The sequence below is a fragment of the Nuphar pumila genome, chromosome 5 (genome assembly GCF_984573655.1).
Source record: "Nuphar pumila chromosome 5, dmNupPumi1.hap1.1, whole genome shotgun sequence".
NCBI classification, from domain to species: domain Eukaryota; kingdom Viridiplantae; phylum Streptophyta; class Magnoliopsida; order Nymphaeales; family Nymphaeaceae; genus Nuphar; species Nuphar pumila.
Window position 1 is genome coordinate 20906517 of NC_143253.1, and position 26494 is coordinate 20933010.

Below are 26494 nucleotides of genomic sequence, written 5' to 3' on the forward strand. Positions count from 1 at the left end.
TATCTATATACATATACATGAGATGATTTCCTTTCTTTTTTTTAACCGATATATATATATACATATAATGCTAAATCAGCCATTTATTGCCATTATGGCATGTATTCGATTTTCTGATTTCATGCTAAATCTGTTCTACTGTCCATATGGACAGATCTGTCACACTTTGCGTGTGGACAGATCTGGACAAACCTGTCTGCTGTCCATGTGGACAGATCTATCCCCCACCGAGCACACTGTGAGTATGGACAGATCTGTTCTACCATGAATATGGACAGATCTGTCCCACCGTACAAGTGGACAGATCTGCAAATTTTGTTTTGGTACGCAGATCTGGTCCAGATCTACCGATTTCTTTTCGTATGCACGCAAGCAAACTAAGTTTGCCGCAGGCCCAGCATATGTATATTTATATATATGCGTGGGACTGACTGCATATTCGGCTGGCCTATCAAGTTTTGGTTTTGGACCAGATCTGATCCAAAACCAGACTTGTTGCAAAGTCCCAACTGTCGATCAATGCTTGTTCATAAAACTAGATTTTTAAAACAACCACTAGAATCTGCATGGTTTTTAATTTCCGTGCATGTGAATAAGATCTATATGTTTTTCTGTTAACTTGGTTGTATCAGCTAAATGTTCTATTATGTTGGAGTCTTTTATATCCTTATAATGGTTTTGAGGATAACAAGCTAAGCACTAGTGATTTATCGTGTCATGGACATGAATGTAAAAACATAAGACAACAACAATCCCGAGCAGCTAAGGAACATATCTTGAAAAGGTGGACAAGCAGTAGATATGGCAATGGTGAAGTTGGTGATGGTGGCTTTTCTCAACTTGGCTCAAGATTTTAAAAGAGAAAAATAAGCATACACGAAAGAACTTTAACCCACCAATACTTGCTAAGCATCACCATCCAACCAAAACCTAAAATTTCAGCAAAACTTAAAATAGTCCAGAGTGGACACAATTTGGATTGGTTTTCTTGTCTTGTGTGAATGGGATTCCTGCTGACCCATTAGCTTTTCAACAATCTTGTACGGTTGTACCTAATATTTTATTTGGGGTTAGAATTTGTCACCTAAACAACAGATGCTATAAACATTACCAGCATAAAATAAACATGCAGAAGAATTCATAAGACATAGTAGAGATTCAAATATCATAATGTTGAAAGCAAAGGCAATGCATTACATGATAATAGTATCTAAAGTTTAGATGCATGTTTCACAAAAGCAATGCTATATTAAATATGAAACGCCCTATGAAAAAACTCCAAAAATGCCAAGCACCCAAAGTGTCACATCATACCACACAAAAATGAATCCTCACCTGTCCACCAAAATTAAAAAGCAACAACTTAACTTCATTTCCTATTCCAAGCTCATTCCTCACCTGCATCACAGAAAAATTAATAGATAGAACCTAAAGAAGATTTATGCTGCTACAGGACATCTTTTCTATGCTGAATAATATTTACCTCCACTCGGGATTTGTGTAATCTTCTCACCACCAAAGGTACATCTATAACATCACGAAAAGCTGGCACTGGGAAAACAGCAAACAAGATCAGTGATATTTCAAAGATTTGGTTACATAAATTAAGAAATAAAGCTGATAATGTTTCACCAAAACCATACTTGGGCAGTATCCAGGAAGTCTGAGTAGGAACTCACAATGAGAATAATCTTCAGCAATCTGTAGAAATTTGAATGAGATTTTCTGCCTACATTACATGTTCAACAAGACAGAAGCAAGTATTGTAGATATTGTGTTAAAAAAAAAGAGGAAAATTTTGAAAAAAAGAAGGAAAGAAAGTACCCATAGGCCACATAGCAAGGCAAGACAAACTCAGTGCACGTCCACCAATCAAAAAGAAAATAAGGTTTAACATGTAATGAAACAAGTGGAAATAAAAAGTACAATGTGCTTAAGCACAAATACAAGTCCACTAAGGGACAATATAAGGAACAAAGCCAATACAAAAACACAAAAGTACAAAAGTGCATACAATGACTACTAAAGGCCAATCAAAAGAACACCAACAACATAAAAAAATATCACTTTATTGTTTAACAAATGCTTAAAGAAAGCATTGGTTTGAAGGGGGTAAACACCCCTATATATACAACATCGAATGGCCTTGGGGAGATCCCAAGAGTCGTTGGGAGCAATCCCAAAGACTATGGTTTTTTGACCATAGAACCCCTACATGAAATCAAAAAGACATTTACAAAATAATGAAAAATTAATAAAATAAAAAGACAGATTTGTCCCTAGTGGACAAACACTATTACAAGGGTAAAAAGACAAAAATTCCCTTGATGGGCATTGCCTATTACATAACTTTATACATACATATATATAGATATATTTTAATACCCTCCCTTAAACTTATGGTGTGATTACCGAAAGTTTGTTTAGGAGGAAAAATGAACCGAGGTACAGGAAGAGCTTTAGTGAAGAAGTCTACAAGCTGACATTCTGAAGTAACATATGACAACTCGATAATTTCTCTCATATATTCATCTCGTACATAATGACAATTCATCTCAATGTGCTTTGATCGTTTATGAAAGGTGTGATTGCTTACAATGTAAATTGTGCTTTTATTATCGCAAGACATCTTCGAATAATTGGAGATAATTACACTCATATCTCTGAAAAGGTTCCTCACTCATACAAGCTCCATGGTTGTCATAGTCATTGCATGATACTCAGTTTCAATAGAGGATAATGAGACTTTATGTTTCTTCTTACATCTCCATAAAATTAAAGAATCTTCTAAAAAAACACAAATACCAATTGAGATTCTATCATATTAAGAGTTTATCCCCAATCCGCATCAGTATAAGAAATTAAATCTAAAGAGGATAAGAAAAACCCTTTAGTTATGAAGTTTTTAATATAGCTGACAATTCCTAAAACTGCACTCATGTGCATGATTGTTGAAGCTTGCTTAAATTGACTTATTGTATGAACAACATGAGCTATATTTGGTTTGGTGATAGATAAGTAGGCAAGAGATCCAATAAAGGCATTTTTGACATCTAACTAGTAAATGAGATACTTTTGGATGGAGGAAACAACTATTAGGGTTCTAATACTTGTCATTTTTACTACTGGTGCAAAAGTCTCTTTATAATTAATTTCATATTCTTGAGTGTACCCTTTAGAAACTAATCTAGCTTTGTATCTTTCAAGAGTTCCAACACTTTTGATTTTGACCTTAAATACACATCCACATCCTATGGACTTCTTTCCTAAGAGTAAACTAAATGCTTCTAATTATACATTCATGGTTTCAATCCAATGAAGATAATTTTTTGCTTCATTATAATATGGCAACTCATGATAGAAATGGAGTGATATTAAACAAGCTCTATAGTTTGGGGGAAAAGAGTCATAGGATGCAAACTTATTTGGTAGAATGGAGACTCGGTTGGATCTCCTAAGGGTTGACTCTTTTATGTGTAATCCTTGTGTTGACTCTTCTATGGGTAATTCTTGTGAGTAATTTTCAAGAGCACATGGTTGATGTGATGACCCAAAATTTAAGACCCGAAATTTTACCGAAAATTTTGAAAAATTTCTTTTTGAATATTCACAGCGAAAAACGATTTAATGTTGAGTTTTTTTTATAATTTCGAGAGAGCCATAGGGGTGAAGTAACACAACTTTTATCAAAGTACAACCAAAATATTATTTACATCATTCTTGACAAAATGTACAAAAGATTTAAAACTTGGAAAAACAAAGTATTATGAACAAAAGCACCAGGCTAGGCCCTGAAACAAAAACCCATTAAAGGGTCAAACTTCTAACAGTCTGGTAAGTCTACCAATTTCAGTAATTCAAAATATTAAACATATTCAAACAATTCACAGAGCATTTTCACCGAAAAGTAAGACAAAATACAGAACAAAATTGTTTGCATAATTAGAGCATAGTTTCATTTAAAAATATTATTCAAAAGGTCTTTGTTTTGATAATTAACCATACGTGGGGGAAGACAATCTTTGACAGTCGAAGCATTCTGAGGGTGTATTATTTTCAGATGTTGTAAACCTGGGTACCTGACTGTAGTGGACCCAAAGCAGGTGGTTCATGACCGAGAGAATTACCGCTAAAACAGAACAAAAAATAAGATGCATCTTAAACTATTGCAGTAGTTGGGGATCTATCACCTAAGATACATGGATAGCCCCAGCCTCTGAAGACCTACAAGTGAGTAGAGACCACCGGGACGCCTCGCTCTAAAAAATTAGAACAAAATCACACGAGGTTGTACCATCTACCTTTTATAAGGTAGAGATCAGAACAAAATAAGTTAGAAAGGTTACCTTTATTAAAGGGATTATTTTAAGTGTCTAATACTGTGTAGGCCAGAATGGGGTTCAGTAACCCAAGTACCCATTTTTAGAGTAATAACCAGAGTCTTATATATGTACCCAACCCAATTAGTACTTGCTTTGTATATACAAGCACTTTGCCAATGTAGCAGATTATTTATCAAATAGTGCTTTGTTTCGCACTTTGAGAGTTAATTTATTTCAAACTCGTACATGAGTCAATCCCATAACGGAAGTATGCCCTACACATTATTGTGTAATTGTGATACCAGAAAGGTCTCTTAGAACCTTGGCCTCTTTTGGGCTGCAACAATATTCTTTTTATTCTATGCCAACTATTCTTTTTATTTGGTGCCAACAATATTCTTTTTATTCGGCTGCAACAATCTGATACGCATATGTTATTTTATTCGGAAAGGGTGTATGTAAAATCTATTATTTTATTTGGAAAGGGTGTATGCAAAAACTCTTATTTTATTCGAAAAGGGTGTATGCAAAAACTATTACTTTATTCGAAAAGGGTTATGTTATTTTATTCAGAAAGGGCATATGCAAAAACTAGTATTTTATCATTATTTTATTTCAAATACAAGACATACCAAATTCAAAAATCAAATATATATATATATATATATTATATTTGAAATACTATGGATATATGTATATATATATATATATTGTAATCAATCAAACATAAGTGAGCATGTACGTCTCGAAGATATATTTAATTATTCAGAATTTACACGCATTTGGCAATAGAACGTACCTTGTAGAGCGCAGAGATAAGAAACAAAAAATTCTCAGGAGAATTTTCCTCTAAAAAAATTCCGACGTGTGATGGCAATGATAGTAACTGAATCAGGTCGATTTGCTCAAAGGAACTGGTGAGGGAACCGGGTTGGTCTTGTAGGCAAACTTGGTCAGCTGGGCTATGAACCGGATGGGTGGAATCTGGTTTACCGTGGAGCCGGGTGTAGTGGCTGGCCAAAACTGAACCGAGTAGGGGATCGGTTTGGTGGTTGGCTAGGCAAGGGGGGGCTAGACGGTTTTGCTAGGGTCACCACCACCTGTGGTGGTGGCTGAGCAAGGGAGGAGGCTGGGTGTTGGTTGATGGTGCAGCCCACCACCAAAGGAGGTGAAAGGAGAGAGTGAGAAGAAGAGGGAGAGAGTGAAGGAGGGAAGAGAGTAGAGAGAGGTGAGGAATGATTTCTAAAGGGGGGTTGAGCCCTATTTATAGGGAGGCTGGGAGCTTTGGTGTTGCCAAATGGCAACACCAAAGTCATCACGTTATGGCCTTGTCTATTACAAGTGTTGAACTTAGTTCAACACTTGTAATACTAAAAATACTATGAGCTTGAAAATGGTGGGTGCCCCTTGCTAGGATTATATGGGTCTTGAGTTGGATCTAAGGTGATCCAACCCAAAGTCCATGGCTTAGCCAGTTCAGCCAACTGAACTGGACTGGTTGTCATCTAGTTACATTAACTAAGTTTAGTTATTTAATGTAACTTAAGCCCAAATATTATATATATATATATATTTGTTCCTTATATATATAGTAAATCAGAGTTGACTAGACTCAATCAACAGATGACTGGACGGGTATGACCCCCATAATTATCCCTGCGATAATTATGAAATGATCATTTTACCCTTGAGTTTGTTGGGTGAGTTTCGAGCATACTAGCTCCGTTTTCGACGAAATCAAGATCGTCTTTCTTAGAATTTTGATACAAATGCAATAATGTGTTCGAAACTTATAAAATAGACCTTAAAATTTATGATTTTTCCCTTGGAGTTGTCGGACATGTTTTGCAAGCGTACGAGCCCCATTTTTTACGAAATCACTTGCGTTCTTTTCAAAATTTCAATGCGGTCGCAACCGTGCAATCTAAAATTACAAAATAGGTCATCAAAAACATTCATTTCATTCAGTATTTATGTTTTGAGCAAAATGCCCCGAAAAATTATCGAGTATTACAGTTGATCTTTTTGTTCACGCCGGTATAGACTTATATATTATTAGAAGGATTCTCAACCACATTATCATTAACATCATAACATTCATTATTGACATCATTATCTAAATAGTTATCACAAATAGAAATTCCATTATGATTTATCTCACAATCAATTGATTCATAAAAACAACTATTTCCTTTGGTAGAAGATCAAACAAAAAGATATAGTCTACTTCCTCTTTGTTACCCTCTTTATCAAAACCATTCTCATTTTCCAAGAAAGTCACATCCTTAGAAATATATAATTTGTTGTTTTTCATATCAAAACACCTATACCCTTTCAATGGCTTTTGGAGATAACTTATCATCTTTATGAGTAAGAACAAAGCATTTGCAACAAAAAATACGTAATCGCTTGAAATCAGGTATCATGTTAAATAATTTTTTAAATGGAGAAATATTTTATAAAGATGACGAAGGTATTCGATTTATCAAATAAATTGAAGTCAAGACAGCTTTAGCCCAAAAGTTTTTAGAAATACTTTTAAAGATAAGTAGGGTTTTAGCGGTTTTTATGATATGCCTATGTTTTCTTTCCATCAACCCATTTTGTTAAAGAGTTCTAGGGCAAGATCTTTGATGAAAATTTTCATTTTAAATAAGTTCAAAAATCTTTTGACATATATTCTTCACCAAAGTCGGACCTATAAAAATATTGCTTTGAAATTGATTTTTAATAATCATGTGAAATTCTTTAAAAATGTGAAAACATCTTATTTGAAGTTAAGAAAGTAGACACATACATATCTAGTGAAGTCGTCAATAAATGTAACATAATACGAATAGCCACCTTTAGACATGACCAAAGATGGGCCCCACACATCTGAATGCACTAATTCAAATGATTTTTTTTAAATAAAGGTTCTATTTGGAAAAGGGATACATTTTATTTTCCCAAGAATGCAATCTTTGCAAGCAATGTTTTTTTATTCCAAATTTTTTTTGTAAAGAGGAAAAGATACATCTTTGATAAGCTTGGATGTCCAAGTCTTTTATGCCAAGTAACAATATTTTTAGCTTGGACATAATTACAAAAAGATTTGGATGAAAGAGATAGAAAATCCATGAAGTAGAGATCTCCTCTCCTATGGTCTTGCCCAATCAGCTTTCTAGACTGAAGATCCTGCACGGAACAACATTTAGATGAGAAAGAGATTTCGCATCCATGATAAAAAATTTAGGAAATAGAGAAAATATATAAATTTAATTTTTGGATTTTTTTTTTTTAAATTTTAGAATCTAAAGTTCCAATACTTTTGATTTTCAAAGATGTCCCATCGATGGTTAAAAGTTAAAACACAAGGTGAATTTGAGTTAATACATATATAGGAAAAAGCATTCTCATGTGGAGTCATTGAAAGGAAGCCCCTGAGTCCAAGAGCACAAACCTAGAGAAGATGATAAAGCAATAGCAGCACCCAAAGTAGAACATGATGTCTTTAGAAATTATTGAGTTTATGCGTCAATTGACTAATAGTATCTTTAAGATCTCTATTTGTCTCTTCACTCTTCTTGGATGTGGATTCTCCAACAAAAGATACCTTGTATTTGAGTTTAGGACATGTCGATTTGATATGCCCTGGTTCATTACAATTGTGGCAAATAATTTTTCCTGATCCTCCATTGTTGTTTTGCCTCCCAAAATGTGGAGGCTTGTATGGCCTCATATTGCTATCGGGTCTAGCCACGACCAACACTTCATCTTCTCCTTTAGTCATTCCAAGACGAGTTTCTTCTTGGCATATTTCGGCAAGAGCCTATTCTAGAGGCATAGAGAAAGATCTACGGATAAGGAAAGATCTAACTTATTCAAACTCCGAGCATATACCATACAAAATTTGAACAAAGTGTTCTTTTTTCATTTGCTCACGTCTAAGTTCTATGTCCACAACAGCAACTCACTTGGGTTCAAGGAATGCCAACTCATCCCCAAAAGAGGATAAGGCACTAAAGTAGTCACGAACACTCATGCCACTTTGTTTAGCAGTTTTAATCTTCGCTTGCAAGAAATATTGTCTTGCAAAGGTCTTTTTTTATATCCATACCCTTTATAAAGAACCATGTCTCATTTGCCTTTCTAAATTTGGCAATGTTGGCACATATCTCAATATCGACATTGATGATCGTAAATACCTTTAGTTTGATCTTCTCCTTCAAGAGCCTTTTCTACACCTCCTTAAAGTTTGGTGAGCTTTAAAAGAGGCTCGAGAGTAGTACCCATCACATACCTCCAAAGCTTCTTCCCTTTAAGGTGGTTCTCTATTACGGCATATCACATCATATAGTTAGTCTCATTGAGCTTAAAAGAGAGTTCAATCTTTGTTTCTTGCTCCATGAAGAGAAAGAGAGAAAGGCAGAAAGATTAGCACGATAACACCAACCATGAACACTTGCTCCCTTGATCACCACGAGCACCACGTTCTGATGTCCAAGAACCCAAGAGGCTCTGATACCATGTAATGAAATAAGCAAAAATACAATGTGCTTAAGCACAAATACAAGTCCACTAAGGGACAATACAAGGAACAAAGCCAATACAAAAACACAAAAGCACAAAAGTGCATACAATGGCTACTAAAGGCCAATCAAAAGAACACCACCAACATAAAAAATATCACTTTATTATTTAACAAATGCTTAAGAAAAGCATTGGTTTGAAGGGCGGTAAACACCCCTATATATACAACATGGAATGGCCTTGGGGAGCTCCCAACGTCTATAAATATAGTCGTTGGGAGCAATCCCAAGACTCTATGGTCTTTTGACCATAGAGCCCCTACATGAAATCAACAAGACATTTATAAAATAACAAAAAATTAATAAAAGAAAAAGACAGATCGGTCACTAGTGGACAAAAACTATTACAAGGGTAAAAAGACAAAATGCCCCTGATGGGCATTGCCTATTACATAACTGTATATATATATATATATATTAACATAACATAGGTAAGATGGACTGACTAAACCAAAATAGATATGAAGATTTTGGTTGCTATATAAAAAATGTTTCTGATAATCTCAAAAAGTGATTTCATCCCAATAAATTCCAAAAATGTGAAAACCATGATGATTTTGCAATAAATTTAATTATATTTTTTGCAATATTATAATTTTATTACTACTCTAACAAGAGTTTCCGTTTTTATTTCAGATTTTTAGTATTTTCCTGTATGTTGAAATTTTATTCACCTTTCTTTACAAATTTACCAAGCTTTTCCCAACATTCTTCAAAAACGTCTAAATTATTGTGAGATTTTACGTGCCAAGGAAATCCCATGGATGAGATTTGTGACACTCATGAAACAATGAACTAGGCCAAGGGCTGAATATTAAGTATGAAGAGAAACAACAGAAGAATAAGTTTCAGGTACAAATAGCAATCAGAGGACTAGGTCTCACAACAGGAAAAAAAATAGAATCAGGCTCCAAAGTGTATCAAGATGGTCTTCAAAACTTTGATCAACTCCATCAAAGTTTGCATTTTGTCCTAAGATTAGGCAAGATTGCCAAATTAGTAAAATCAGGGTTTGACAAAAGTTCTATGCTCAGCTGCTGTACAAAATATATCAGATTGCATGAAAATAGTAGTAATTGTTAAGATTGTGTAACAAATATATATATGTGTGTGTATATATATATATATATATATATATATATATGTGTGTGTGTGTGTGTGTGTGTGTGTGTGTGTGTGTGTGTGTGTGAATTTAAATGTATGTAAACAGAAATACCCATCAGGGGTATTTTGGTCATTTCACATTGTAATAGTGGTCAGCCCATTAGGGGCTGACTTAATCCTTTTTATTTTTTGTTTTTTTATACTTTATTTTTGCTTCTTGGAATTAAAAGGTGATGGGGACAGTGCCAACTAGCTGTTGGAGCTGCCCCCAACGGTCACAAATGTGACCGTTGGGGGCTAGCCCAACAGCTAGTTGGGCTGCCCCCACACTCCCTCTCTTGTTATAAATGGGGGTTCTCCCCTTGTATCATGTATGCTTTCTCAAGCATTTGGTAATACAAAAGCATTTATTTTTTACTCTCGTGGTGTGGATTGATCCATAAGTGGTTCTTTGTGGGTTGTGTTCTTGTAAGCCCATAAGAGGCTCTTATTTGCTTTTGTTCTTATTTCATTACAGTAACCACATTCTCTACTTGAAAGCCATGTGACCCAGGCATTCAAGATACTAGTTCTCCATATCAAAACAACCATCATGAAACCTTGAATGCTATGTTTGCATGTGTGTGTTATAAGTGACTCTACCCAATATACTGTGGCCTCTAGTACTTGCTAACCTGTGCCCCACATCCCATGACTTTGATAGCCATGGTTAAAACCTAGTACACCCATCACAGTTCTAAGTCTAGAAACTTCTAGAAAAATGAAAGATGCATGGCTAGAAAAGTAAATGGACACTTTACGGTCTGAAGACTCTGAACACATTGAGTAATGTTTTAGCTGAGAATCATATCAGTGGCATCTAAAGAGTCCTCCAGCTTTGCCACCATCACAAGTTAGAAGAGAAACTCTCTTTAATTGTTTAAATGCACAGATGCACACATTTTTCTAGGTTAGCATGTATAGATGGATAAGTGCAAAGAAGAAGAAAAGAAATAATTAAAACACCAAATTCCCCTTGGCCGAAACAAAAATATGCATAACCTGTATGCACGACTATACAAAAAGAAAAAGAAACACATATATAGATATCCATAATGTGCTACTCATGCAAAAGTCTGCCATTACCGAGTGGAGAGATCAATCATTTGGTTAGCTTCTAGGATTTATTAATCATGCCATGAATATCATTAGAAGCCAACTTTGACACTTCCAACTGTTTGCATACACAAAATGTTAGAATAACAAATCAGGGCCCACTTTAGGCCCCCTATGCATTTGAACTGTTTGGCTGCTCGCAATAAGCAAATCTATTGTCCAGAAACAATCAAAAAAATGAAGTTGCTTTTCCCTTTATCCATTCAATATTCCTTATTGTACCCTACAAATGCACCATTGGTCTGCCATCTCAAGTTAGTTTGGGAATTATAGGTGGCTAAATAAATTTAATACCTGCCAAACTATAGAACGATGATGATATCCAGCAGCCATCACATACTCAGCATATATGAAATCCCAACTGCAGAAAAAATAAACAAATAAAAAGTAGCAAAGAGCATTGAAAGATCTGGAATACTTGTATCACTAAATAAGAGAAAATTGTATTATAAAAGCTCAAAAACAACATTAAGCAAAAATTGTATAGCAGGTCGATGATCTAAAATGACAATCCATTAATATTAAAAGCAAGCACATCAATAATATTCTACATAAGTCTTATCATATATAGGAAAATAAGTGATTTATCCAGACTTGCTAGTTGAGGAAGCAGGAGTGGGAAGTGAGGCACTTCTAAAATTTTAGGAAGCAGGAAGTGTGGGACGACTTATAAGCGAATCAAGAATTGTCTCAAAAGTGAGAAGGGAAGCCAACCGGAAGCAATCTAGGATTCAAGGGAAGCGAATAAGAATTGAGTTTTCCCATTATTGGGCAAAACAAATTGTTAAAAGCTTCAAGACCCCCCAAAAAAAAGAAAATTGACTTCCTGATATTGAAAGCGAGCGAGAAGCAAGTGGGAAGCGAGCGGGAAGCACGCTTCCCCATAAATGGGAAGAGTGTTCCCATTTAAAAGGGTTGCTTCCCTGCACTTTTCGGAAGCTACACATTTCGTGCTTCAGAAACGCGTTTCGGGGAAGCGCACTTCCCCGAGTCCTATAGTGTTGCTGTTAACTCTGGATTTATCACTAACACTTCAAGGTGTACGCACACATGAACACACAGATAGTCATGTATGCTTTTGAAAACACTACATTTACCCTTTTTCCATTACTTGTTTGTTTTCCTTTTAATTTTTCATGCACATTTTTACTTTTTACTTTGATAATTCCTGTTATTCAACATAGTTTATGATTTTAGGGCTTCAGTTTGAGTTACAATGTCGTTATGTTTCTAATTGTATATATCAGGTTGAAATTGTTCTTTCTTGTTGTTTTGTGTTACTGAAGAACTTGGTTCCAAGGGTAGCCCTAAGCAATTCCTATACGTAGGGACCAGAGCAGTTTAGTCCTATAGTATTTTCATTATGCAGTATCATCATGATTGTAATAACATCCTCATTCCAATCCATGCTAACTTACCATCCGGAGCTACTCTCCTTAATGCTCTGATACATCCTTTTATTTGTTTACTTATTATCATTAGGTATAAGTGGATACCATTAAGAAACATGGTCATAATTGAAAAGTTACCCCTTAAGTATCCCCATTCAAGACAATGAAAATTTTGAATGGATGTTTCTTGCAATTTTCCTTGATGAGCTATTAGTTGACAACTGATCTATTAATGGACAAATCAAACCTATGCCAAGAAAGGTTTATAACTTTAACGAGAGAGAGAGAGAGAGAGAGCATGTGTCCCTTGTCAATATGAACATTGGACACACCATGACAATTAATGCACTCAATCAAACCTGTGCCAAGCACGATCAACACCATGTATCCAACTTTATGTATTTTTTATAATCATCTTAACCATTTATTTTTGTCTTCTTTTTTTATTTCTCATTGATCATGTATAATTTGATTTCAATTGGATTTAATATTTAATGTTGCTAGGTAGGTAGAGTGAGGGCTGATAGGGGCTGGTTTATGCATGGTGAGTCATGAAGAGGAGAAAATGGGTCAAGTAGGGCCTAATAGTAGAGTGGGATTAAGGTGGAAGCAAGGGACTGCGTGAATGGATGGGCCAAGTGGGGAGAATGCTAGTCGTTTAAGTGACAGTGACTTGGCTGGGTTCAGTAAGGTTCACAAGGGGGACAAAGAGGTCCATAGAGGGAGATAGATGGGTTGTCCCGAGGAATCTACTTGAATCTTTGCAAAGACCTAAAACCGAGAAAATTCAATATCTCCCTTCCAATGAGAAACCTAACAGATATCAAAGGATATTTAAAGTTAATACCAAAAGTAGTGGGGTCACTTTAAAACTATAAAGACAAGAGTTTTGTTAAAAGGATATGCACAATAATATGCAATAGAATTATGAAAAAACCTTAGCACCTGTTGCTTAAATGACCTCTCTAAGAACTCTTATTGGTATTACATCAATTAAAAAGTGGCCTCTTAGATGTTAAGAATGTTCTACATGGAGATTTGCAAGAAGAATTATATATGGATCATCCACCATATGTGAATGTTCCTAAGAGGTATGCTTTACACTTTCACAAAGATCTGTATGATTTGAAAGTGGTACATGGCATGAAATATTCAGTAATACCATGTTAAAAGCAGATTTTAAATCATGCTACTCCGACACTCCTCTGTTTGTAAGATATTGTAATACCACTTGTGTATAACAACATAATCATTACTGATAGTGCAAAGAGGGGTATTGAGAATACAAAGAAACATCTTCAAATATAGTTTGAAAAGACAGATCTAAGCTTTTTTCAATACTTTTTTGGCATAGTATTGCTTACTCACCTCGAGATTACTACCTCATGCAAATGAAATTTGTTGCTAATGTCATTTTTTTATTTGGTATATCAAATGACAAGAACATTGATAAATTGAAAACCTTAAAAATTAAAAAAAATTGAGATACTGATGGAGTTTTATTGGAAGATCCTACAACTTATCATCAATTGGATGGAACTCTCACATATTTCACTATCTTGATATTTGTGCATATCCATGTGGCTAGTCAATTTCAACAAGCACCAAACTCCATTTATATGAATGTTGCCTTTTGCACTGTGATACATGACAAGCATTCTATCAGCAGGGATCAATCCTGAGTTACGTCATCATCTTTTGGTTTATAACTTTATACGCTTACATGAACACATAATGGAGAGGAGATTTTTCTGATAGACACTCTATTACCAATTACTGCATACTCATATACGTCTCTCATATCTTGGAGATGCAAAAAGAAACAAAGGTGTCTTTGTTATGTACTGAATCTGAATAATGAGCTACGCCTACTACTACAACTGAACATGTATGACTTGAACTTATGCTCAAAGATATGAGAATTGTCAACCATCTCGATTTTTCCGCAATATATATAGCAAGTGATCATACATTTCACAAATGCACCAAACACATCAAAATGAACATGCAATGAAGCAGCGCATTTTTGCATGGAGGGAGGAAACAACTTGTCTTTCCTCCTTGAATGGCTCAGCCCTTTCTTGGCGTTGTTTCACAAGTGCTTCACGTGAGATTGGCACTAAGAGAATAATATATTAGAGGCATCATCTCCCTAACATATATTACATCAAAACTTCAGTTAAAGAATTTCTTTAGCAAGTCTCTGCGCTCCACAAGATTTCGCTTCTTTACAAATGCGCAACAAATGTTTATAGGAATTACTGTCATTTTTTTTGTCTCATATTTATGAGTCTTGTACAGAGTCAAAGTTTGTCCCTTTCATTTCTAATCATTGTATACTAATCTATAAAAAGGGAAAACCCGATAATGAGGTGCTTTTGATCTTGTTCACTGTTCATTCTCCCAAACCCTTTGCTCCAATAGTACTTGTATATATATAGTAACCCGTAACAGTGGAAGAACATTTCGTACACTGTTAGTTGGATGTGCCTGCCTCTGATCACGGGGCATTTGTTTTAGTGAAAAACAACGTGTGTCCGACGCACATCCGACGTCTTTCTCATTCATTCTTACGGGTTTTCACATATATATATATATATATATATATATATATATATATATAGGTTGTATCTACAAACGACTTAGAATTTTTTTTTTTTTTTTTGCCAAACTGACCCCATGGATGTGATGTAGATACTCTTTCCAGCAGGAACTGGCGCTGGAATCCGATCTGTACACAGCCGACAATGCAAAAGTCGATGACTATTAATGCATCAATTTTTTCTGGCTCAAGAAACATATTTTCGTTAAAAAAAATGATCCAAAGGTCGATTCCCACAAAATCAGCCATGCTGAACACGTCTGAGGTTAGATTGGGTCAAAACAACATGCATAGTGAGATTCTAACTAGATTGTAGGTAGAATCGACTATAGAAAATATATACCCATATATATACAATATATTATATATACAAAACCATCCTAACCAGCTAAAAAATCATATTTGCAGACTCGTAGGTGTTTTTCGCTTAATCTGAACCTCTAGGTGTGTTTATTAATGCTTACCAAAAAAAATCTTTGGATAGAACTAATTCAAGGAATAGCTGGGAACTTTTTAATTTTTATCATCAAGTTCTAATGCAACATGAGCCTTTGATTACTGTATCCCTCTAAAGGCACATCTAAATATAAAAAGTAATCCATGTTTCGTACAAGTAAAACATAATATACATCTGGAAGGTTCACGTTAACAAAACACTCACAACCTATCTTACCTGGCATTCATATGAGAGTCAGTGTCAAATATGGGTACAAAATGCCAGACATGGAAGGCTTTGAAAAACACGACAAGTGGATGTGGCTATATATATATATATATATATAGAGAGAGAGAGAGAGAGAGACAGAATAGAGAATGAAGAGAGATATTTTCCAAAAACCTTAATATTTTCAGATATCATTCAAAAAACTTATGTTTTTAAATAAAACCTACGTTTTCTGTTTATCTAGGTCAATACATGCATATTGGATATTCCAACAAAATTTTGGTGATACGGTCATTGCCTGTGTAACATATAGAAAGGAATTCCCTGTTATGACTGACAAAAAGAACAGAGAGGGGACGAAAACAAAACTGAATAACTCTAATCAACAGATATATAATAAAAACACATTAGCACTTTTTTCACACTACTTACCTGAAGTTTGTCACACAAACTGAGCGGGCTCCAGCATCAGCAGCAGCTCGACATGCAACAGGAACAACATCAGAAACCTGTTTAGCCCCAAAAGGCATCATAAGAATCCGATCATACTAATTACAACAATAAAGGGAAATCTATCCTTGAGAAATTAAATGTTAACAACACACGCACACATGCATGCATGCTCACAAATACACACAATTGCTTTTGCCGCAAAGAGGATAGGCATTTATACCCAAGGAAAGCTACCAAGGCAGTTGTGGAGAGAAAATTCTCCTTGTAATATGTATGCATGATATAAGAACAACAGAAAAAGCAGCTAACAGAGAAACACTGTGGATAGGTATCAACACCTCTCACATATTTATGCATTAGAACATAAGGACATAAATATATAATACCACTAAATCAGCTTGTATGGAGTGCAGCCATTCAACTTCTGTAGCCAATATAGATGCACGACGTACCACAGCAGTCTCTGAATACTATACTTGCCATGCAAAAAGAAAAAAGACTGTAAATTAATAAATAAGTAGAAAATGATAGAGATTAATAAAACTTGGAGAGGAAGACTATAACCAATACTTTGTAAATAATGAATATTTTGTGATAGTAGCATAAATGAGAGGGCAACATTGATTTATCTTAACCAAACTTAGGAACTAAACACCAAAAACAGATAATATGAAAATGTGCATGTCCTTGTGAGTAGGTTGAAAACACTAAACAGATGTCACATGACAAAGCCCAATACATCTATGAAAATGATTTCATGGATTTAGTTGCCACTCCACTATGATACTCAAACCACAAAAACACCCAAAGTAAGAAGTTGAATGACGAACTATACATGAAAGAACAAAGACAGCAACCCCGAACATCACAAACTTTGTTCTTTTACCAATAATCCTCTTAGAAATGAACATTACCTGAAGTAAAGACTTGCATAATGGAAAAGCATGCAATAATTGAACCACAAACTAATCAACCACAATATCCAAAAGGTTGAGTTTTGAACCTTCTCCAAAGAGGCAAGGCGATCCACCGTCAGTGCATCTGCTTGCACAGCACCACAGTCTAGCAAAACCTACGGCCATATTAAACACTTAGCAGGACCCATCGATCACAAAACGAAGTTGACAAATTCATCTAATAAGAGAAAAACGAAAATTTAAGGACAACATTCATCATCTTTATACAAGCATGGAAAAAATTGATAACTGAATCAGAGTTATTACATTCTAAAGTTGTAGCAGCACAACTGAAGATTCAACCAACCTTTCGGATGAACAGATTTGGTGATTGTATCTCACTGGTAAAAACAAAATCAGGTGCACCAGTTACAACGTGGACATCATGACCAGCTGCCACAAGATGTCGTACAATCTACAACATACAAAGAGTACTTGAGAAACAGAACACCAAATACACAGTGTTCTTAATTCATTTGACAGGAAAAAATCCATGGTCTCATGAACACTTCTAAAGACATCATGATTCACTCACCTAAGTAGGGCAACATTTTCTGAAAGGGCACATGCCTTTACAAACATTAAAAAAAATACATTTTCATCTTTTGTGCCCACAAATAAAGGGGCATGAGAAAAAAAATTATTTTAAAAAAGTCGAAGGGATAGCTCAACAAACAAAAATTAAACTCTAAAAGAATGTGGAAGCCAGATCAAGAATATCAACCGAGACCTGACATCAGCATAAATCCCAATGTATAAATAAGATTTGGAAGACTTGTATTGGTTCAAGTCCATTGAAATGTTAGCATGCTACCACTGTGATGCGTTGTCCAGGAATGGAGTTGAACTAAACAATGTGGATCACAAGAGCAACAAACGTACCAGGCTCATTCATAAATTTATCGGTGTGCTTAGCACATACAAATGGTGATATCCAAAAGTCTGAACTTTGTATAAATCTTTAGAATTGGCTTGTAAAAGGTCATATCAAAATCCTTCATGATCGGATACATTATTGCCAAATAAATAGTAAAAGTAAAAAAAAAAACAATTATTACCTCTACAAATTTTAAATGACCAGCATATCTCAAAAGCCTCACATCAGCGCCATTAGTAGTTAAAAGTATACACTTTTTAACAAGTATTGAGAACAAAATAGTCATTTGAAATCGTGAAGCATTTCGCAGAGACATAACAGGCAGTAGCTTTGCTCGTATTCAATCCCGCATGGCTTTTCTCTTGCAAGCACAGTCTACACTCTAGCTCACAGTCAATTTTGCAATCCTTCATAGGCCAAGAACTGCGGCTGTGCTTTGGTTGGTTTTCTCTTATAGCAATATCAGATCAGTCAAAATGATTGGAACGCTAAACAATTTCTCCCATAAACCATAGATTGGTCCTTATAAATATAAGAAAATATATAGAGACCCTTCCATTCCATCCATTTCCAAAATTGGCACACAAAATGTTCAACAAAGAAAAACAGCATTGGCTCAGAAAATTAGGAGTCTAGTTAGGGATGGCAGTGGACCGGGCGGGGGCAGAGGACAAGGTCTCCACCCCGCCTTCATCCCTACACGGATTTTGATTTTAACCTCCATCCCCTGTTTCATGTCCTTCATCCACAGTCCAAACGGGGCGGGGAAGGAACCCATTTCCCCGATCCTCTGCTGCCGCCTTTTGCCATTAGAAGGCGAGGAGATAAATGAGAGCTTGCGCAGCTAGTTAGAGGAAGGAGAGATTAGAGAAAGGGTTTTACGTTAGGTATATATATATATAAAAGTATAATAAGTAATTTCCTTAACCGGGATAGGAGACAGGGGACAGGGCTGGCGGAGACAAAGTAAGTTCATCCCCGCCTCCATCCCGGACAAGTTTTGATTTTAACTTCCATCCCCTGTCCATTCTCCGTTTCATGCCCTTCATCCCAGATCCTACCGGGGCAAGGCGGGAGGGGCGCCGTTTCCGCCCGGTCCACTGCCATCCCTAAGTCCAGGTCCTGCACTAAATCGAACTCTAAATTTAACACGCATCAATCTTACGAGCTGTAGAAATATTCCTCTCTAACAAAACAAACAAAAACCTTCAACATAAAACCGTTTCGACTTACTCCAAGCTGATAAATTGAAAGATCAGACAAATAAGAACAAATCAAACACATCATCAATCATCTTCGTAGACAAAACAATAGAATCAGAATCAAATCCAGATATTATCAGAACCAAAAGGATACAAAATAACTCGCCTCGACGACGCGCGTCGCGTGGCCGAATCCATGCCCCGTGACGTAATACGCAAAGACGAGCTTCCTCGTCGAATTCGAGACGCGATTGCAGTGGTCGATCGTCATCCCTCCGCAGATTCCAAACCCAAAAAAACAACAGCAAAAGAGAGAGGAACAGAGTCAGCAAAAAAAAAACAAGCGGACATGAGAGAAACTACTAATATAAACCGATCTGCCACCAAATCGTCATTCCTCATCCATTCGTCCTCCCGAATAGAAGAAACAAATGGTGAGCCGTTGGTGTTCGCCTTTCTTCCATTTACCTCGACTTTCTTTGGACCTTTCTGGATCCAGCGATACTGATCACGAACAGATTGCCGTTTTTTTCCACTGTTTTTCGTCTCTGTCACAGTGAATTCTGCTGTTTCTGAAGCAGATAAAGAGAGATTAGTGGATTAGTATGGGAAAAGTAGTGTCGTAACCGTAACTACCTACCTAGATTCTTGGATAATTTAGATAATTTCCATTTTTTAAAATAAAATCTCTCAATCTCTCGCTAATTAATTACTTGCTTATCCATTCCATCGTTCAGATTATCACGAGTATCATGGTCACGTCGTAATGAATTTTTGTTTTTCTTATATTTGTTCGTGTGTTTATAAAAGTAGAATGAGTATCAGGTCAGAACAAACCCGTAGTCACCTGGATGTCGTTCATTCATGCGATGAACGGCATCTAAAACGCCATGGTTGGCTCAGTGGTCTCACTGACATGATGGGCAATAAAAAAACTAAAAAAGTTAACATTCTAAGTTTTTTGGTTAGTGGGAATTCCCTTTTAAACAGTCCCATTACGGGACATGGATATGATTTATAGCTCAATCTGATGGTCAGGTCGACATGACCAAATATTACCCTTAAGCTCTATTATGAGTAAACAATGTGGTTCTTTGGAGCAGGGAAGGGAGGGACCATTGTGTTCCCTCAATATATCCGGATAGAAGTTCATTTAAAAACAGTAAAAAAAACTTCCATGTGTCTCAGAATCAATTCCCCCAACTGAAAAATCCTAATTCCACTACTACAGGATGCTCAAAGGTACTTATCGTGCGTCCTCAAATGGGTAGCATACGTGCCGGATAATCGTATTCAGTTAGAATCTCTCTCTCTCTCTCTCTCTCTCTCTCTCTCTCTCTCTCTCTCTCTCTCTCTCTATATATATATATATATATATATATATATATATATATATATATATATATATATATATATGAGTAATGAGTTTCTTAGGCCTCCTTAGTTAGGTCGCATTGGATCCCTTCAAAAATCATAGTTTTAAGTATTTTTTCTCATGCCTAACACCGTAGATGTGATCGATAGGTTTTGTTTAGTGGGAACTAGCTTTTGGATCTCCGAAATCTGACCTTTATACAGGTTTTTCCAGTGATCCAAAATCAATAGCTATGAAGGTACCAGTTTTTCTTGGCTCAAAAACATGTTTTTTCATCAAACAAACATGATTCAAGAGTAATGAGTTTCTTAGGCCTCTCGATCATGCTAAACACATCTAATGGTTCAGATCTATCATAAAACACTTAAAACTTATAAGGCAAAACAAGAAAGAGGGCCTAATATGTTAACTTCTCTCTCTATAGACAGTAATGGGCAGGTGTCTGACGTATGCCTACCATCAGTAGATAGGAGTTTTTAGGTTGTTTTTCAAAAAAATGACCCTGAATATGTGTTCTGCATGATCAAATTGCTAAGAAAACACACTCATATCATATTTTTTTTAGAAAAATATGACTTTTTAAGCATTGAATATTTTTAAAAATTATAGACCATTGATTCATAGGGTATGACTAAGTTTTTATGCTCACTGGCCTACCGCAACCCTCCTCCTTTATCCGGGCTTGGAACCGGCAGTGTATAACTAAACAGTTGTTGTTGTTGTTGTTTGTATAGACCATTGATTTTTGAATCATATAAAAATCTAACTTGGTGTTTGAATCGGATGATCCAAATGTCAATTCCCATAAAATCAAATATATAAATCACATCCGTATGATTAGATTTTAAAAGAAATAGAAACAATCTTTTCAAAGCCATCAGGAACCTACCCATTATTATATATATATATATATATATATGAAAAACCAACAAAATTTGTAAACTAGTTTGAAACAAGATTTTTATATGTTTTTTTTGCAAATCTAACCCCATAGATGCATTGAACGTGATCTATTTGCTTGGAATCGACTATTGGATCATCGTAATTGGATCAAGAAATATGATCTTTTATGCTTAAATATTTACAAAAATTCCAAGGCATTGTTTTTAAAACCTTAAAAGGTCCTTATTATACATCGTAATTGGATGATCTAAGAGTCTGTTTCTATAAAACTAAGCATCTAGAACATATTTGTACTGTGAAATTTTAAAAAAAAATTTATGAAAATCTCGGTTCATACTAGTTTACATATTTCACTGTTTTACATATTTCAATTACCATATATATATATATATATATATATATATATATATATATATATATATATATATCAAAAAATAACCATACTGTACTCCAAAAATAATACATTTCTTATTTTTTTTAATTTTTTTTTAAATCTGCTCCATATCCAATTTTGCAAATGCTTTACTTTTTTATAATATTTTTAACCTTCACACGAGAAAATCTCTTGAAGTTCACGCTATATATAGGTATGTTGTCATGATCTCGCAACCTTACACTAAAAAATATATTTGCACGATGATTTCACCGACTCCATAATTTGCACAACTAAATTTGTGAACCTTCTGTAATTGAAATATGTGTACCTTTGCAAATACCGTACAAAAATTACATATATAAACTACATTCATGAGATACCGATGAATATTCTTTAAATAATTGATTCTTAACGAGATCCACAAATGCATGATGTCATTTGCATGTTAATATTTGTAAATGTCCTCGACCTTTGCACTCTGATCAATTTTGGCAAATAAAGTACTACTTTCGCATTTATAGTATGACATTTACAAGCTATTATGTGAATCTCCTTTAAATAAATGATCCTCAAGGAGGTTCGAAACTATATGACAATATTCACATATAATTTTTGTGAATGACCCAAGACCTTTGCACTCTTATATGAATATCGTAAAAATGAGTCTACTTTCGTAAATAATGTATGACCCTCGTGAAGAGTGGTTGTGAATCACTTTAGACAAAATTCTCTTTAATAAGATTTGCAAATATGTGTTGACATGTGCAAATTTTTAGCATGTGATTTTTCGTACATTCTAATGCTTGTTGAATCATATATAGTTAATTTTTTTTTTCGTTTTTTCGATTGTTTCTAGAAAGGACCCTAACCAATTTTTCTCTCTCTTTGTTGCAACTTTGTAAAAATTTTATGTGCCATTTTGATGAGGTTGTAGTATCCTTCTCATCGACTTTTTCGATTAAGTCCAAAGGCGAGTTTCTTATAAACAATATATATATATATACTTATATATTGTTTTATTTCACTCTATTTTTTTTTGTAGATACGAGCATTTAATAGCTGTGTAGTACGTGTGTTTGGTTATTGTTGTAGATGTTTTATGTATGTTTTTATATATTTTATTTAATATTTGATAACAAATTTATGATTTAGGATTTTTTTTCATATATATATATATATATGTGTGTGTGTGTGTGTTGGTGTTGTAAATGATTTATGTTTATTTGCTTTATCTTTATTTATAATTTGCTATTGTTTAGAGTATGTACAGTCAAGTTAAAAAAGCTACAGATGCAAGTTGTATCCACTTATTTTTCTACGAAAAATATGAGTTTTTACTCATAAAATTTTGTCACATTGTCGGATATTGATTTTTTAAGCACTTGCAAAAACCGCTTATATATTACAAATATATTATCAAAAACCAATTTTTTACTAAACAAACTATATAGATCACATATGTAAGGCTAGACCCACAAAAACAAATGGAAAAAATGTTGAAAAAATGGTGTTTTCTAGTAGATTGTATATAGTAATATACATATGGTTGTATCAAATATTAATGCTTTGTATACATCTTTTACATTTGTTTTCTACAGCTATTTATTTCATTGTAAGTTGCTCGAACTCAATATAAAGCTTGTGAACCTGATTAAATCAAGGTCAAGCTTGAGCTTGAACTTTTTGTTTTATTTTTACTTGAAGAACCTACCCCAGGTGCAGAGACCTAGCCGCGCTGGCTCAGCCTGCCATACTACGGTCTTTGTTCATATCGGCATAAAATTCTGAGGGCTTACCCCAAGGAGTCACCTACCTTGAGCTGGGGGGGGGGGGGGGGGGGCAGGACTGGGCTGTAGCCCAGTCCTGCCTCCCGAAACAGTTAAAAAATTAATTTTTTTTTTTAAAGCCCAGTCCTAGCCCAGCCCTGATTCCATATGAAATAGATTTTTATCCATTTTTTTAGCCCAGCCCTGACTGCAGCAAATATTTTGATTTGTCCATATGAAATAGATTTTTATTAATAATTGTAGCCATTTTTTATTTTATCTAAAAAAAAATCAGGGGCGCTGCCCCTGAACCCCTGACTATCACACCAAATTTTTTTTTGGTACACCCCTGTTTGCCCCCCCCCCCCCCGCCCACATGAATCCTAGCTACGCCACTGCCTACCTTCAGCTTACACAAGGGGTGACGCCCATGGGATTTGAACCTAGACTGCCCGTCAAACAGTCTAGGCCCCATTTGAGCTTGAACTTAAAACAACATTTTATAACAAACCAAGCTTGAGCAACTTAAAATTTGTTTCAATATCTGGCAAAACCCATATCCAACAGGTTTCTCTTGAAAATGAGACATTTAGCGCCGGTTTTAAACCGCCGCTAAAGTCCGGGTTTCTGCCCGTGAATTTAGCTTCGGTCAAGACCGCCACTAAATGGCCTAGGTGCGTTAAAAAAAAAGTGCGCTTCTGATTGCACAAGTGTCAAATTTTTTTGGACACTTTAGCTGTTTCTCTCAATATCTGATTGTTGTGTATCCTTAAGTGAAAACATGGTTATGTCGATCATTAATCTCCGCGCTCTGCACGAGATTTCCCAATCCTTGAATCCAAATACGGTTTTCTTTTTTATTTGGGTAATTTTCTGATACGGACCTACCTTTTATCTGAAACCTTTTTTGAGATTCATGATACAGGTTTTTATAGCAATGGTAAGGTTAACTCGACTTACTATCTTTAAGTACTTCAACTTAGGGATGCACACGAGCCAAGCCTAGGCTGTTCGAACTCGGCTTGGTTCAAAATACCTCTGTTCAAGTTCGGATTGAGCTCAGAGCCAAGCTTGAATGGCATTGTTCGGACTCTGCTCGATTCCCAGCTAGGGATGACATTTCAAAAAAAACTGGAGAAGGTGGGATTAGAACCTCAACCTCTCTCAACGATTCAGAATATACCCACACTAAGCCAAAGTTTGCATTTTGTTTATTGAGACCAAAAAGAATGTATACATATTAAACATCCTCTAGATTAAAGTGCAAAAGGTAAAAAACAATATTCGAACTTGATACCTTTTGAGAAGCCCTACCCATTATAGTAACAAAGACTTTATAATTTGTTTTAAAAATATATTAAATATATACTTGTATCTGAGCTTTATCGAGTTTACCGAGTCTTATCGAGGTCGGTAGGCCGATCAAGCTTGGCTCATTTAAAACACGAGCTTCAGGCCAAGTTTAACCGAGCTGAGCCCAAGCCGGCTCGGTTCGTTCTGCATCCCTACTTCAACTAAATATGTTTATCTTAGATCCAAACCTAAATTCAGATATATGCTACTTAAAACCAAAAATATAGGTCAGACCTATTTCGTACCAATTCGAACTCTGATCCACTTTGTTTATATATAAGTTTGCAACATTTAAGGGTGGGGGGCGACTTGTGAATGTCACCAACTTACAAGTCCGAAACCCACGGGTGGTGTCCCTTGCCGCAAGGTCCAAGCTGGGTGTACTGCCCCGTGGCAAAGGCGGTTTACCAACCGGAGGCCAGACAAGGTGCGGTCGGTGATGAGTTTTTTTCTTTGGATTATAAAAAAAAAAAAAGGTAAATTGAAACTTTGCAACACTTTAAAACTATTTTATCATTGTTGTCTACGAAGGAGGTTAACTCAAGGTCCTTATTTCAGGAAAAAACCTAAGACTATATCAGGAATTAAAAAAAAAGTGATGCTTGACCTGAAATTTAACTGAAAAATAGTTCTGTATTAGAAAATTACCTTTTTTTCATAAGTTTTGCATTATCCTACTAGTTAATGCCTATCCGTATCATCAAACGCGGGTACCAACTTGGCAACAAATTAAAAGGAAATTAACTAAGTGTGAGAAACAAGCAATTTAGAAAGAGATTGGATCAAATTACCAAATTATCTCATCTACTTCCCATTTAAGCTTGGGCAGCCTATTTTTAGTAACTCTTAGGATAGCCATTGCAGCTTTGGATATTCCCATTTAAGTTTGGGCAGCCTATATTTAGTAACTCTTTAGGATAACCATTGCAGCTTTGGATATCTAAAAGCCTAAAGAACCTTCTAAAGTTGTGCACCAACACTCAATTTTACATGTTACCACCGCGAGTCACTCGTGTGGCCAGCATGGTGGTTATGAGAATGCTGAGAGGAAGGCACTATATCGAACCCCGCTGGCACATTGGTGAATTCATAGCTTTTAGAGGTGGGTCACGTAAGGCAAGATGGTCGTGGGGCCCACCTAAGGGTGGCAAAATCTGACACGACCCACCAACCCGCTTCTTAGGCAGGTTCGGGTTTGGCTTAAATGGGTTCGTATCGTAAACAGGTCGACCCACCTAACCCATTTATTAAACGGGTCGGGTTCGTGTTAGGGGTATGCCAACCCGCCAACCCGGCATACCCGTTTAATAAACGGGTTAGGCGGGTGGGTCAACCCGTTTACCCGAACCCGACCCGCCAACCCACCCGCTAACCTGCCAACCCATTTACCCGACCCAACCCGTTAACCGTGTCGTGTTACCTGT

General features: G+C 35.6%; 1 protein-coding gene across 6 annotated transcripts in view; it reads right to left on the bottom strand.

Moving 5' to 3' along the window:
• LOC149837054 (L-arabinokinase-like) overlaps nucleotides 1-19889 on the bottom strand; it is a 97430-nt gene extending 77541 nt beyond the window's left edge. For 3 of the 6 annotated variants that reach the window (XR_016431885.1, XR_016431884.1, XM_090005791.1), the window contains exons 1-9: nucleotides 19464-19703; nucleotides 17526-17633; nucleotides 17266-17334; nucleotides 16649-16732; nucleotides 16242-16318; nucleotides 11447-11513; nucleotides 1644-1701; nucleotides 1484-1551; nucleotides 1336-1398 (exon numbers count right to left, since the gene is read on the bottom strand). Coding sequence is in view for 3 of the 6 variants with exons in the window: in XM_090005791.1 (XP_089861917.1) it covers nucleotides 1336-1398; nucleotides 1484-1551; nucleotides 1644-1701; nucleotides 11447-11513; nucleotides 16242-16318; nucleotides 16649-16732; nucleotides 17266-17334; nucleotides 17526-17633; nucleotides 19464-19568 (699 nt within the window). In the remaining 3 variants the exon portion in view is untranslated. Of the gene's footprint in view, nucleotides 1-1335; nucleotides 1399-1483; nucleotides 1552-1643; nucleotides 1702-11446; nucleotides 11514-16241; nucleotides 16319-16648; nucleotides 16733-17265; nucleotides 17335-17525; nucleotides 17634-19463; nucleotides 19704-19765 lie in introns of those variants that run through there. The other 3 variants (XR_016431886.1, XM_090005790.1, XM_090005789.1) reach the window with 2 other exon arrangements.
• Between the last annotated feature and the right edge of the window lie 6605 nt (nucleotides 19890-26494).